Raw genomic sequence first — 15,797 nt, 5'->3', positions numbered from 1 at the left:
GCACTCTTCCATAGCAACGACACTCTGCAGACATGTTTGTTGTGGTAAATGGAGGGAGACTGAGAGCGTACAGGAAGAGGGCAGAATAAAGCTGCTTGAATTCTGGGAAACGCTGAGCTTTATGTTTTAAGATGGACATGTCAAAATATTTGTTTAAACCTTCCTGCTTTCTTAGATTTCCAGGTTTATTTGACTGTATAAAAAGCACCTTTTATTAATGTTGTAAAAGCAGTTGCAATCCTTTTCTCAGGAGTATTGAGTCATCCTTTAAATTAAAAAAAATTTGGTCTCACATACAGTTTGAGTCTAAATTTAGCTTTTTGATGGTATAAATCTCATTAACAGCTACAATGAAACATATTGGAAAGAGCTTCAGAACAGCAGGGCCCATCTACCCAATCAGCTCCCTGGGAAGCTAATCAACTCCTGCTCTTCAGTGTTCACATAGGAATGTGCGATAGGCATCCAGTGCATGTCCTGTTCATATCTTCTGTGTGTGTGTCAGTGTGTGCTCAGAGAGACGGTCTGTGTACACTGTGGGGAGCCGGTAAGAAAACTCATGTCTTTGTGGGGTCGAGCAAAGGTGTTATTTAGGGATCCCTGCCGCTCAAGCAGCAAGACTTCCCCCAAAAGGTCCCACGCAGAAAGGCCTGGTGTTGTCATTAGCTCATCTAGTGGACTTTAATACTCTGTATGACCCACCTCACTGTTTTTAAAACAGGTTATGACCTACTTAAGACAGATATCTGAATGGTATGCAGACCGCGTTGGTTGTGTGAGTTCAGACAGGTTGATTAATGAAAACCAGCAGCTGGAGCTCAGTAAGAGGCAAAGTTACAGACTCATTTTTTCCATTAGATAGTCAGTTATATCAAACCAAAGAGAGACAGCAGTGATCACATCATTCAGTCTGCTGGGAATAAACAGGCACACTCACAATGACTGGTTGCTTTGACTCACTGCACCAGTCTGAACTGCAGGCCTGAGGTCTGCAAGCGTCACAATCGCCGTTGATAATCTGTCTTCAACCAAACAGGGAAACATCAGATTTTCACCTCTTGGAGCATTATCACTCTTAAGCCCTTTACACACTGGAAACGACACAAAAATACAAAATTCTCACCTGAAAATATTTCACACTAATTGCTTAGTTAAAAATAGATGGCTTCAACATCATCCAGTGATGAAGATCTTGTCCTGCTCCTCCTTATTTGACAAAAGAATAACAGATTTTGGGTGTATCCTATTTCACAAGGCAGAGGGAAAAAAAGGAGAGTATAAAGAGCATCAGCTGAGACATTGAGGGTGACAGTATTTCACCTCACAGGCATGTCCCATTCAAATATGGCCAAAGGTTTGGTCTCCGGTAACTGCTCCACCGCGCAGACTTTTCCGTCAAGCTTTTTCAAGATAATGAGCAGAACTTGTGTTGCATCATGTCTGTACTGTGATGTGTTTTAATGTATTTATTCGCAATGCAGAAGCTCATAAAAATCAACTTCCTTTAAAAAAACCTCCTTTAAAAAAAAAAACGTTTCTCTTATGACACAATACGCGTGTACTTTATGAAAGAGCTAATAATAACAGTTGGAAAAACAAAAAAAGAACATTTTTCTCAACATCATTAGGGCTGTTACTCACCGGAGGTGTGACAAATAAATGACACAAACGGCAAATATTCGGCTACGAATATTGAACATCAAACTTTCCATACGGGCAGTGATGAGAATTTGCAACATTCGTTCCAACAAAGGTCTGAATAGATTTGAGTCAGCTCATTCAAAAATTATGGATTCAACAACATCCTGTGATAAAGATCTTGTCCTGCTCCTCTTCATTTGATAAAAGAAGAGAAGAGTTTTGTTTGTTGGCCAAACCTGCTGTGATATTTTTGCCTGCATATTACCAACGCTACTACATAGAAACGTAATATCCTGACGGGCTAGTTGTTCTACAATGCTGCTCCATACTTTGTTCTTCAGATCGTTGTAATTTTAGTGCCTTTTGTCACTAATGACAGGCTGACTGGAGACACAAACAATCAACATTGTCATTTGGAGTTGTGATGTGTCGTCTGTGCCCCTTCCACACACCATGTGATTGGGTGATGCGTTTACTTGCAGGGCAAAAGCTCATAAAAATCCACCTCCTTCCAAAAAAGAAGTTGTGTTTTTGCCACGTGATATTCACCTTCAGTGTGAAATTTCTCATGACAGAAACAACTTTGAAAAAATATACTGACGTGCAAAAAAAAAAAAAAAAAAAAAAAAAAAAAAAGTGTGTAAAGACCTTTGTACTAAATGTTTGGCCTATTAAGTGTCTCTGTTAATATTTTCCCATTTTAGAGTGAGATTTGGAGAATCAGCAGCTGATTAGTAATGACAGGCCCCTGACTGGGCCCAGGGAAGGAAAAGAGCTGCATAAGATGTTGCTTTTTTAGTAGGCAGGAGGTAAACAGCCTGCTGAAACCAGCACAGTGTGCGAAGGCAGAGGCCTCTCTCCATCTGCAGGAACTGGCCAGAAGGAGCATTTGGCCTCTGGGGGTCGATTGCCAGCTGCCCTCCTCCTCCTCCTCCTCCTCCTCCTCTTCCCTCTCCACCTCCGTGTCCACTGCAGCAGTGTCCACTCCATGCTCCAGGCTCCCTGGGGCTCGGGGCTCCAATCAGATGCAGGCTGCCCCTTCTCGGCTCTCCTGCCTGTACGCTCACTTTCTGGCTGCCTCCTTCTTTCCACCTGCACGTGTGCTTCACAATTGTAGAGGCTTGTATTCTGAGGGGCCCAGCAGTCGCTCCACACCTCTCACTCTTCAGGTTTCAGGCTGCAGCGATGTTGGAACTCCTGGCCGAACTCGTGGATCCATTTGTTTGCCACTGGAAAGCACAGACAGATCCAAACTGAATCATAGCTTCTTTGGCTGTGCAGATTTTTAACTTCTTAATAATTGTGTTTGAAAAGTATAAACTTGACATTAATATCTGGTGATATACAAGCCTGATAAAAACGAAATCTTCTCCACTAACTGCTTCTGCAGCTGCTGTCTGGTGATTAATATCCTGCTGTTAGTCCAACTGGGTCTTTAACACACATTTAATAGTCGGACCCATCGGCAGCAGATATTTAGCTTCCAAGATGAGCCGTCAGTGTCTGAGCTGCATTCTGTAACATTTGTAAATGCTTAATGCAGCACAGATGTGGTCTTGCTCATTTATGTTGTAAAATCTGATCTCCGGATAAGTATTGTGAGAAACAGACCATGTTAATGATTGACTTTTTCCCACATTTACATCACTTCTCAGCTCCTGTCGACAGCATCGTCACATACTGAACCTACTGAGTCTTACCCCATTTGTCCCCAATGAGGACAGGACAACCAGCATGCAGCGTGTCCACATCTCCTTGGCCGTTTCTGTGGAGGTTCCACCAGAAGATGGCAGCTTTCTGCGACATGAAAAACAAACACTTTCAGCAAGTTAGACATTTTTTTTTGTTCTCATGAAAGGTTGTTAAATAACAATTATTTTATTTACTCATTAATCTGACAATGACTTTCTTAATTATCAGCTCTAGAAACTATGATAAATCAGTCAGTTTACTTCTTTCAGTTTAGCTTAATTAATTATCAAACAATCAAAATACAAATCAAAATATAGAGGTCGACTGTTCCTGATGCACACAAATGGAGTGCAGGACAGTAATGTACATGGAGGAGGGGGAAGCAATAGCTTTCATGAGTAAGTATTCCAAGTTACGTCACTTGTTCAATGCCTTTTTTTTTGCCCACTTGTACCTGCACATTTGCAACTCTGCAATGGAACTTAAATTTGAGAAGAAAGCAAAGTTGTTGTTTTTTTTGGTCAAGTTTAAGGAAATCAGCAGCAGAGATCCTTAACTTGCTTCAGAAAGCTTATGGCAATGAAGCAATGAGCTGAACAAGATATTCTGAGTTTCATTTGTGTTTCAGGAGAGACAGAACGTCATCAACCAAAAAAGGCGCATCGGGTCAGGAGCACAACCAGGTGGGTTTTCTTTGACATTGGTGGGGTTGTGCACCATGAATTTGTCCCCCAGAATCAGACGGTCAACGCTGAGTTCTACTCTGATGTTCTGAAGCATATGAGGGAAAACATTCGGCATGAACAACATGAACTGTGGCACGACAGCACTTTGTTCTTTAACATGACAACGCGTCCACTCACAACTCGTTAAAAACGCCCGTTTCTCGCTCATAACACAATTGTGTTCCTGAATTATGTCTGCATACGACTTCTTTCTGTTCCCCAGAAGTTTTAAACAAAATTTGATGTTTCTCCGCTCAAGTTTTAGTTCCACTGTGAAATCACAAATGTGGATGTACCAGTGGTCACAAGAACACATGTATCACAGGCGCTGATGTTGATCAAGTGACGTAACTTGGAATATTTGGTCATAAAAGTTACTGCTTCCCTCTCCTCAATTAACATTATATGCACATGGAGCACAATAATCTGTTTGTATTGTGTTTAGGCACAACGGAAACAGTCAGACACCTCATATTAAACAACAGCTGTAGCAGTAACATACTCGAATTAGTAATTTTATAGTTTTATAAAGCCAAGTTATTTTCTGCAACAAGAATAAAGGTGAAAGGTTACACCCTGTTAAACCTCCCACTGAAGGTCATTTATCAACCGAAAAAAAACCTGTACTGACGACACAAAAGCTGTATTGTGGTAAAAGTCTCATGGCTAGTGTGGCTATGATCTGACATTTTAACATTTTGAAAGCAGAGAATGTGAGTGAGGTGAAAATGATGTAGCTCGAGGCAAAAATGAAGACGAAGGAGGCTGCTCTCAGCTCATCTGAGAACCTCTGAGTGTTTACCTCCACGACAGGAACGCTAAAGTTGGCGTAGATGAAGGCAGTGGACCCACCTGCCTCGACAGAGCTGAGCTGTGGAAAAGGACATTCCTTTAGGGATGTGTCTTGTGTTTGGGTTAGGGTTAGGTTAGGTAGTTACTTTATTAATCCCCGAGGGGAAATTGTTTTGCTACAGCAGCATACAGAAGCAATAAGATAATACGATATTATACGAGTAATAAGATAATTATGTGCTCATGCTATGAAAAGCCACTCTATCTGCTGCAGTGTCTTAAAAGTCATTGTTTCTCCTAGAATTATTCTGAGTTACAAAAAAACTAAAAAGGGGCTAAATGGTCAGAACTAAAGGGTGAATAGGATATTTAAAGACAAAATGACAGACCTAGTCTGTAGGATGGAGTTAGTACAGTTTGGTTTTAGGTTGCTGAATGACAGAACGTCTACAAAACATTCATGTCGCCAGTGAGGTCAGAGCCAGTCAATCTTTCAGGCTGGTTGTTCCAAAGTCTTGCAGCACTTGTGGCAAAGGCTGGATCTCTTTGTTTTTAATTTAGAGTTTGGAACAGCCAACAGGAACCTGCCCAAGAACCTCTGGCTGCTGTGCGGGTCAAATGGGGTCAGCAGATGTTTTGACTTCACTCACGTATATCATGAAGGTCGCCACACGATTCCCAGTTTTCAGCTTGAACACAGGACTCGTAGGTGACTGCGTTCATGGACAAATAAACAGACATCAGAGAGCTGATAAATCACAATAAATGACACCACTAATTAAAAAGTAACTTACTGTAGCATGGTCAAAATGAGGTTCATAATGGCCACCAATCCCATAATTCACTACTTGGAGGTACTCGCCATACGGATGCTTCACGTTCAGACCCGTGAGCATCGAGATCCTCTGGTCCAGCTTCCCAACAATGGATTGTCCTGAGCCCTTCAGCCAGGCACTGCCAATAACACATAATAATCACAAAAATTGCACGACTTGAAAAATGATATCAATCATACAATCATTTGCATGCTGTGAGTTTATTACTCCTATATTGTCTTACTGGTCTTGCTGATATAACAGTAAATATTTATGAGACTCTGTTTATCTTCAGTAATTTAATTCAAACTAAGTCTGGGAATTCATTAAGTCTCGTCTGTTGTTTGTACCTCTTGCTGATACGATACTCGGCCGTTGCTTGTTTCTCCCCAGCTGCCACCACAGATCTCCTCAACTTGTTTGCAAAGACAGCACACAGCATCTTATTTTTGTTATTGCTACAGCAGGCGAGCTTTGATGCCCAGCTGCGAAGACATGTCCATAATACAAACTCAGAGCAGACAAGAGAAAAATCAGGATGAACTTGAATTAATCTTCCCATTTGGAGCAAATTATTATTCTTGACTGCAAACCAATAAGAGTGTAAGAGATATTGTACCCTCCCCACACACACCAGCTTCAAGTTTCATTTAGTTTTTCTGCACAATTTCTGAAATTTGAGTCTGGAAAGGAGTCTATGGAAGTCCAGATGTTGTGGAATAAGTTGGCCCTTCTTAAAGCCTCTATGATTTATTTGGACTCTAGAATCGTCACGCTGCCTTTCATACTTGTTTTGAATTATTGACATACTTTGACTGGTCCTAAGCAGAAAACTGGAAATTCAATATCTCAGACTAATTTTGCATTTGAAAATCCTGATACCATCTACAAAAACAGTAACTCATTCAACTCTACAAGGCTCACAGAATCAAAACACTGAGTCAACTAATTATTTCACACATCAATAGCTAAATAAATGGCAGATCTGCTAACTCAGAACAGATATGTGTTTTTGCAGAGTCTTGTTTGTAGGCTCCAGAAAGAGCAAAGTGTAAACCATGCTCATGGTTAATAAATGCAGCTCACAGCTCCAAACTAATGTCGTACCCTGGGCCTGTTTTCAATCAGCGCACAAGCTGACATAACGATGAAGAAAGTACTGGGGTTTCCATCTCAGCGAAAGACGGAAAACTCACTGCACAAAGCCAAAACCTCACAGAAACCATAGTGGCACCAACTGAATTAGCCCACCAAATATTCCCTGAAGTCACTGAGTCAGCATACAGTGAGGAGATTGCACTGAAGATTTTCATCTCTAGATAGATGCTGCTCAGTGATCGCGGACTGAATGTTCACCAGTATAGCCCAGCCGGGTTATTTGGACAGTTTGAGGCGCTCAGCCAAGTTTTCATAGTAATATATCCCTCATTCCTTTCGCTAAATCTTTGGAGGCAGACCAACTCTTCCTTCACAGGGTCTTTCCAAGATCTTCCAGGTAGGAAAAGTTTGACTGAGACCCCTGCAGCCAGAGAGCCTCACAGCAGAGCACATTATCAACGAATATATACATTATTTTTTTTAAAACACTTTTGCTCCTATTTCAATGATTTATTTCAGACTAGATTCAAGGCTTTGAAGCACAGTGTTTCCTTTTGACTTTAAGCTAATTCTCCTTGTCAGTCCCCTCATTGCAAGGACAAAGCATCATCAGCAAAGTGTACTTAAAGTATCAACAGTAAAAGTTGCCAAATTCAGAGCATTTTAAATACAGGTATGTTCATTTATTGGATTATTATCATAGCTGCATTAATTTGTTAGCACCATTTTGTTCTTATAGTCTGCGCTGGAATTAATTTCAACTACTTTAGATACCAACAGTTTGGTCTACAATACTTCATCATATTTTAGACAATATAAAGAAGTAAAAGCTCTACAAGTATCGGGAAAAAAAGTGTATATATTTCAGGACTTGCGTTTATTTGTTAATTAAATGCTCCAGAGGGCACAAATTCTGACTGATGAACCTGAAACAAACAGTTAAATGTGCTGGTTTGTTATTGGATGCTTGAAGTCAAAAGGCATGAAGACATGAGACTCAGTGGTGAAGATGCTGTGGATCTTTAGGTATTGGTCTTACAGGAAATCAGGATCTCTGCCAATGCACAGCATATGTTATAGGAGACGAGTAGATGCCCAACATTAAACTGTCCTGTGTGTCATATTTATAGTCCCGCTCAAATGCAGCCAATTAGTTTACAATTTATTACAAAGCCAACATCTGAGGAAATGTCCAGGAGGCCAGAGGGTAATAAAACCACTGTTCGGGGGCACAAAGAGGGAAATATTGTAAATATTGAGAATCTGACAGTTACCTGGTGAGAAGCCAAGACACAATATATTCTACACAAACAATATCATTACTGAGGGCACGGACGAGTGAAAAACAAAAGCCTTGGTTTCATCAGCTGTCAAGTTTGTTGAATTCCTCAGTTTTGAATGCAAAAGTCACAAAAACAATGTAATTTTATCGAGGAACAAGGTGTTCACAAGGCAATAGCCACACATTTCCCACCACGCTTCATCTGTTTGTCGATTTCTTTAACAGACTCTATTGAATTCTTGCTATTGCCAAGAAAACACATTTTGTGAGTCCCATGTGGACGAGCTGCTGACAAAACTCTTTAAAACACAGGATTACACAACCATTTAAGGATCTGACTTAATTAACTGAAAATGAGTGTTGATGTTAAATATGTGGCTTTTTCCTCTCAATTCCTAAAAAAAACAGACATATTAAGGACATGAGGGTTATTTCACCCACGAGTGTTGAGCACTTACTCCTGGCTGGGCGAGCCTCTTGATGTCCTCCACCTCTGCGTCGGTGATGAAGTCGTGGTAAAGGACCACGTACGGTTGCAGGCTCAGCACCTCCCGTCTCACAGGCAGCAGCAGCAGCGCAGGATTGTCGTGGGTGAAATAGTCACAGAACAGTCCGGGGTTTTCAAAATGCATCGGCTGTTGGGAGAAACGGGCATCTGAAGTCCATTAACAAGATCAAAAAGAGGAAAATCATCCACAAGCAATTACACTTCGCATTGTTCTCTCTCCACATGAGCTTCAAAGCAAACATGTCTGTTGACTCATTACAGTCTTTTTACAAACAAGGAAATATTTTACAAATTTAAAACATTCATCTAGATAAAGATTCACCTGCAACAAATGACGAGGAGCAGTTTCAATTAAAACACGTTTATTAAAAATTATTTTGATAACTTTTAATGCTGAGCCATTTGGCCACGCCCACTCACGATTCCACTAAAATAAAAAACATTTCGTCGGGAGAGATGTGTGTACTAACTTTCATGAGTTTTTGAATATGCTACAGCCGCCAAAAAAGCAGTTGTTTACGGAGAATCATAATAATCGCTTGGACAACAATGGGGCTTTCGCACCATCGGTGCTCGGGCCCTAATGAAAAACATTCTTAGTTTTATGCTTTGAAATGTTATTTTTGGATATGTTATCGATGTTAGCTCTGTGAAACCTCAGTCGTCCACCACTTTGGTCCAGACTAAAAGATGCATAAATATGTAGATGAATTGCAAAAGTATTGTTGCAGAGATATTAATGGTTCTCAGAGAATAAAGCCTGCTCATAGTTCTAATAAATAATACTAATAATATAATCTAGCGCCACTTAAATTCTTTTTTTTTTTTTTTATTAAGTTTTGTACAGAAGTTGTTGTCGCTGAAAGAACTAATGCTATTGAATTTGTGAGTTTTTATTAGTCCATTTACTTTTGTTTGTGACCAAATATTTGCAAGACTAATGACCCTCCCATCAGCCTCAGCTCTGCTGGTTGGCAAATATTTGCGTGTCAACACAGTAAACTGTGATGAATACTAAAACTCGAAGAGCCCCTCGAAGAGCTGCAGCCACACCAACAGTTCACTCTACTATGATCTTCTCCTACAACCACAATATATATACAACTGTGCCAACAATGCAACTGTATGGTTTTTGGTTTTCCTTTATTGAACCATTGTCCCCTCATGCTCCATGATGACTGCTTGCTGTATTGAGCAAGTACGTGTCTCATAAAGGACCACGTAAATCTGGAAGCAAGGTTGTATGACACCAAAGTCAGTCCACTATCGGATACTGTCACGTTTTGCCTCACATAACCATGACAATTAAAGTAACCTCTGGTGGACTAATGCGTGTATTACACTTACATCTGGCATGAGACCCTGTATGAAGTCATCGCATTTCAAGCATTCCCTGTGTTTTGTCACTTTTCAAGTTTCCTCCCATCTTCTGGATTTTGAAATGTATGGTTTTTAGTGGGACAATGTTATATTGCAATTGCAGTAAAATCACCATTCCACCAAGTTATATGAAAATCTAGTTTTTCTGTAATCCCGCTGACAAAAAAAAGTAGACAAACTGTCCCAAAAGCATAACGTCCTTTTCCAGAAGGAAGAATAAACTTTATACCTGCTAAACATTCGCATGTTAGCATGTAGCAGGGCCTCAGAGCTGCTAGAATGTACACTCTTGTTTATACGCAAATGAATGATTTAAATAATGTAAATTTCTACATACAGATTGAACCTGAAGCATTTGCAGGGGCAGGAAATACTGTAACTTAAAGCTTGTTATGACTGAATGTTTTCTGCGACACAGACTCAAAAGTACAGCGGCGCGTTAACACAGATATTTTCCAGCACGTGTTTAAAATAATAAAATTTCCTGATCACCTGAGAGCCTTGAGTCTGACAGAGCCTCTCGTAGGTGTCCCTGGTCCTCAGATATGTGGTGGTGGGTCTCCTCAACCTGTCGCTCCTGGGTGGACCTGCAGCAACCAGCAGCTTTTCGTATTTCTCAACATTCTGCAAAACTCGTCCATTCATTGGATCTGAGAGGAAATTCATGAGACAAAAACTGTATGAAGAGAGTCCACTAGGGATTATTTATGCAGCACAGACAGGATTAAAGTAAGAGGACACAAAATAAAGGAAAATATTTACCATGATGCAGTAACTCCTGAGACAGACTCAGTGCGTAGGAGACGTTTCCTGTCTGAAACAATGAGAGGAATTCAGGGCAGTGTAATCCACCAATCCTGTGCACTTCCTGTATGTGAGTCCACCTACTTTAAAGTGAGAGAAGGCGAGGTGATCCAGAGCATCCTCCAACGTCCCTTCATTCTCAGGGCTCCACTGTCCTCCTGCTCCCCTGAAGAGACGCACCGACTCCTCCAACCACTGCACCGAGTGATAATAGTCCTCTTGCTCGTAGGCCACCTGCGTGCAATATTACGTGGTTTACTTTTAACTACTATAATTTGGCAACTTAAATAGTTTGTTTCAGGCATAAATACAGAGCTGCATTGCTTTTTCTGTGTTATAGTAGTGGAATTCTAAACGGACATGATCTCTTTATTTAGATGACACCTGTATGAATCCTCAGTCAACTGCACAGTGAATGAAATACATGTCCAAAGGAATATTTTGACATTGAAAAACTCACAAACACTGGCTACACTCAGCTTTATCTGGTTCACATGCCGACGTGGAGCTGACTTGATGAAGTAGGTGCTGACTAAAGGCCTGATGGCACCCACGTAGAGACAGGGTGGTATGTGGCTCCTCGCAGATTATGTCCACAACCCCCTACAAACGTCACACAAACATACCATTTAACCCCTCAAACACACACAGTAACTCACCAACTAATCAAATATGCTGAGTTACCTACTCCACCACAGGTTTACACACAACATTACACCCTTTAATTTGGGAGCAGTTGAGCAGCAGTTGGGCTGAAGAACATTTTAAAAATAGTCCTTAACCAGCAGACGAGCGAAAGAGCCTGAGTGAAGAATCTGCTGGTATTCAATTTAAACAGTATAAAAAAAAAAAAATTAAAAAAAAAATCGACTTAATGACACCGACAAGCTACAAACTTCTGTTAAAAGGACGTGCTGGTTCTGGAGAGCGGTTTAACAGCCACGTAAAAGCAGGCAGCTCCTATTTAACTGACAACACCCTAAAACTCAGCATCTCCATATACAGGCCTTCTCAGTTAATCTCAGTACAAGTGAAGGCAAGCTCTGCTCTTTGCACTTAACGTCTGCAGCGTGAGACAACGTATTTTCCATACAAGCGCATGTCTCTCCCACACAGTGCCCTGCCCTCACACATCACCACCGCACAGAAACAGTGGAATTCACTGTGAGGGAAACAGTTTTTCCTTTTCTTTTTTTCTTCTGTACTTATAGAGTGGCATATTCATCTTCACATGAAAAAAGATTGCCATGCACGCGATGGGAAGAATCCCACATTTTCCTAGCTGAAGGTTTTGGATTCCCACCACAATACGACTGAAAGGTCTGCAATAAAAACGACTGCAGACCTTCAGAGAGAAAGGATGTTAATCAGAGAGGGAATTTTTTTTCACAGCAGCAGGGTCCAAATATCTCTCCACTTAGTTCCCTCACATGAGCACTCAGTAGACTATTTTAGTCAGAAAATTGATCGAGAAGGTCATGACTGATGAATTTGACTAGTTTGACCTTTGTTGTCCATTTCCTTGTCTCTGTCCCCTTCTGTCCTTTAACTCTGTCTGTGTCTCAAATCACGTTATTCCATTGGTACACTTACATGTTAGTACACTCACTTGTATTTTGACAGGGTAGCGTTGTTTTGAATCACACACTGCTTTTCTGAACTGATCACAACAGACCTTAACATTTGAATGCGTCACCTGCCAAGATATTGCCCACTTTATTTGTTTTTTTCACCGAAATATGAACGTGTTTTTGTGCGCTTTGGTTCATGCACACTATTAAATCACTGATGCCTTCTATCCAACAGCAGTATAGTGGTACTTGTACAACTTGTATTTGTACTGTGCGGTGCTCCGCAACAGCTGCAGCTTCCTCAAACCCCATTTTAAAAATGGTTGGCTGACCTTCCTTTTCTGCTACGTAGTCATGACAATTTTGTCATTGTCGCAATTTAATTAGCAAAGTTTTAAGGGACTTTCTTGCAGCGAAATTGCAGGAATTAGAAACAATTACAAGGAAAGAAAAAAAAAAAGAAGATTTACAACCCATGACTTCAACAGAGCCTTCATCTGGATCTGCCTGATGAAGGCCACGAGTTTAAACTTGTTGGTCTAACATTGAAATTCTTCTATGTACTACAAAGTGTTGCTGCAGTTTTGGCCTCTGTAGATTATTTTTCCTTCTCTGTGAACTTTGGCACTAGAATTTGTAAGTCTCTGCCTGTTTAGGAAATACTGAGGTGACAGGTACTCAGGTATTGTACTTAAATATCGAGGTACTTGTACTTAACTGCTTATATTTTATGCTACTTTATACATCTACTTCACCACATTTATTTGACAGCTGAATTTACAGTTTTATTTATCAAAACAATCTAACACGTTATCAAAGCTCACCGTTTTTGAATTGCAGAAAAATAAAAATCTTCTAAATCCTTTTACTTTGTGTCACCGACATGCAAAACTGATCCGTTTCTTAATGTGAAAACATCCTGTGTACATTTGTATAAGTAAATGGTCTCTTTAATGTTGAAGGCTTCTGGGTCTTTTTTGTTTTTATCCAATTTGTATTGTGTTTTTATTTTTTCCACCTGTACTTTCTATCCTTAAGGTGCTGTGACGACTGAATTTCCTTGCTGTGGGATTAATAAACTCTTATCTTAAATTAAAAAAGTAGCATCTGGTTCCTGTTCAAGTTTTAGATGTCTATCAGTTGTTTCACCAACAAGTGAACTCCCCCCAGACAGTTTCTGACAATAACTGTGAGGATGAATAATGTAAAACTTTCCAGTGTCTCAGAAAAAAACAAGGACAAGACAAAAAGAGCAGATTCTGATTGTGTGGCAGGACTTCTTTCCTACAAATAATCTCATAAATCATGTGTTCCTTAATCGATGCCTGACCCCTAGATTGGGAACTAACAGACCAAATTACTGGACTGCACATAAACATAAAAAAAATCTACTTACACATTGTACACAGTACCACCAATCAGAGGGAGCAGTAAAGGAAAATAATGTCTTGTGTACCTTCCCAACCAGAAAACAGTCATCCCCAGACAGCGGGACGGACACTACAGGCATGTAGACATCAATGGGCTCGCCATCAGTGACTCTCTGGAAACGGCCCCTGACCAGGCTCGACACTTGGAGCGCGTACACGTCCTGCAGCCTCATCAGCCCTTTGGCAGCCCCCTGGAGGTCCTCCAGTTTGGGCAGATCGGCCTCTTCCTCCTCGTAACTGGACCTGAGAGCTGGACAGCAGAGGGCCAAAAGGTGAGCTGGGGGATGGATGGTGACAGCAGAGACGAGGGCAGCGGGGGCTGTTTAGTTATCACCAACAGATGCGTCTGTGAGGGAGGTTGTTAGTCAAACCTTGTGCGTTCTCCAGGGCTTCGTTGCTGTAGACGACGTGCAGCCACTCTGAGTGCAGGCGCTTGATGAGGGTGAAAGCCACCAGCGGGTTCACCATTGTAGCTGCAGGACCTTTGTAAAATTCTGTGTGCAGGTCCGACACTTTGGCATAAAAACTGAGAAAAATCAAAAGGGAAAGGGTCTTCATCAGGGCAGAAAAAAAAAAACAAAAAAAAAAAAACCTCAATAAATCCTTGTAGTTTATATATTTTTATTCTATATCAGTGAAAAAAACTGTTTATAAAGATCATAATCTGATGTTTGGAATGATAATTTGAATATGAAACATGACATTTAAAACTGATGGACTGTGTGTAGGATCATCTTTTTAGACAGACTCATGGACATCTGCATCTGATCATCTACCATTATCATCAAGTTAATCATTTTCCAACCCTACACCACAAAAAAATCCACCACAATTAAGCTACTGTTTGATATTTCATGGCCAAGTCATTTTCTCCATAAAATTAGAGGCAGTTCCACAAAGAAACTGTTGAAACATGAGCATAAATTAGTGGGGAAAGACTTGATAAGTCTTGTTCTGCATCAGTGATCCTGTCCAAGTGATTTCTGACTGAAAAGTACAGCCAGTAAAAAACTATTAATTGGTTGTTTTAATACAAAGAAACACCTAACCCTAAAACAGAAGTTGTATTTTTCATTTTTGCATCTAAATTAATCTAAATTACATTCATTTAAATGCAGCTGTGGATCTGATAATGTCACCATACAGTAAAACTACCACATGTGCTGTCGTCATGCCCAAAAACTTGTTCCATTATTACTCATTGTGTGGAGCAGCGCCAGCATTAACATATTAAACCAGGAGACTCAGTGAACTCCATTTAAAACAGGGGATTATCTTTAATTATTCAGACACATACCTTCAGTGGAAATCAATTAATCAGTTATTCTTCTAACATGCAACAGAAAAAGCGCTCATCTTTAATAAAAAACAACAACAACAACAACTAGTTAGCCTAAGTCTATCTTTCATCATGCACGTCACTCACCGTCTGATGTCCTCCAGTCTCTCCGACTCGTGGTCAATATAAGTTCTCAAGTAATCGATCAGCTTCCGTTCGACCATGATCGCCTGCTTTACGTTCAGCAGCGACGTATACATTTCCCCCAAAGACCTGGGAATCACAGCTGCAACCAGGAGACCGCAGAGAAAGTAAACGCGTGCGGCATGCTTCATCTCCGAAAGAAAACCTTTTACCGCTTCTTCTTCAGCTGCAGCAGCTTCACTGGTTTCAGAGCGTCCTCTCAGTTTTCCTGAAAAGCTCTGAGGATCTTCAGGGTTTGCGCTTGGCTCTCGCTGTGTGTGTGTGTGTGTGTGTGTGTGTGGTGGGGGTGGGGGGTGGGTAATCTGCTCATCTTCCGCCCTCTATTGATGGGACTGACCCGCAGCCTGAATTCACTCAGTACAATAAGTTTGCATCAATTTGTTCTATAACATTAAGTTCATGTAGTATTGTAGACGCTGCTTTTTCTTCTCAAACAATCTGAGCTGTTTCATTAAAAAAAAAAAAAAAAAAATCACGCCATATGCTGTAAATGTTATTTTATATATATATATATATATATATATATATACAAAATTACATTCATGCTTCAAAGTGTGTGTCTTAGTTGGTTTATTA

The 15,797-nt window shown here is 40.5% G+C and overlaps 1 protein-coding gene across 3 annotated transcripts; it reads right to left on the bottom strand.

The window, feature by feature from the left end:
• Positions 1–2,287: 2,287 nt before the first annotated feature.
• p4ha3 (prolyl 4-hydroxylase, alpha polypeptide III) lies at positions 2,288–15,461 on the bottom strand. 3 transcript variants are annotated; one of them, XM_069161174.1, is made up of 13 exons: positions 15,165–15,461; positions 14,110–14,264; positions 13,765–13,988; positions 10,822–10,971; positions 10,696–10,747; positions 10,426–10,583; positions 8,504–8,680; positions 6,016–6,080; positions 5,645–5,804; positions 5,501–5,563; positions 4,861–4,929; positions 3,342–3,438; positions 2,288–2,870 (listed from the first exon to the last, which is right to left on the bottom strand). In XM_069161174.1, exons 1-13 carry the CDS (start codon positions 15,350–15,352, stop codon positions 2,800–2,802), a joined length of 1,629 nt encoding a protein of 542 aa, XP_069017275.1. In that variant the 5' UTR covers positions 15,353–15,461; the 3' UTR covers positions 2,288–2,799. The 3 variants fall into 3 exon arrangements, with proteins under 3 accessions (XP_069017275.1, XP_069017276.1, XP_069017277.1); XM_069161175.1 differs by having other exon boundaries at positions 4,911–4,929; XM_069161176.1 differs by lacking the exon at positions 2,288–2,870 and having other exon boundaries at positions 3,351–3,438; positions 4,861–4,924.
• Positions 15,462–15,797: the final 336 nt, after the last annotated feature.

Source organism: Embiotoca jacksoni, unplaced genomic scaffold (genome assembly GCF_022577435.1).
Source record: "Embiotoca jacksoni isolate LCO1_2020_lvr unplaced genomic scaffold, fEmbJac1.0.p SCAF_28, whole genome shotgun sequence".
NCBI lineage: Eukaryota > Metazoa > Chordata > Actinopteri > Embiotocidae > Embiotoca > Embiotoca jacksoni.
Note: the sequence above shows the minus strand (reverse complement) of the source record. Positions and strands in the feature narration are given on the sequence as shown.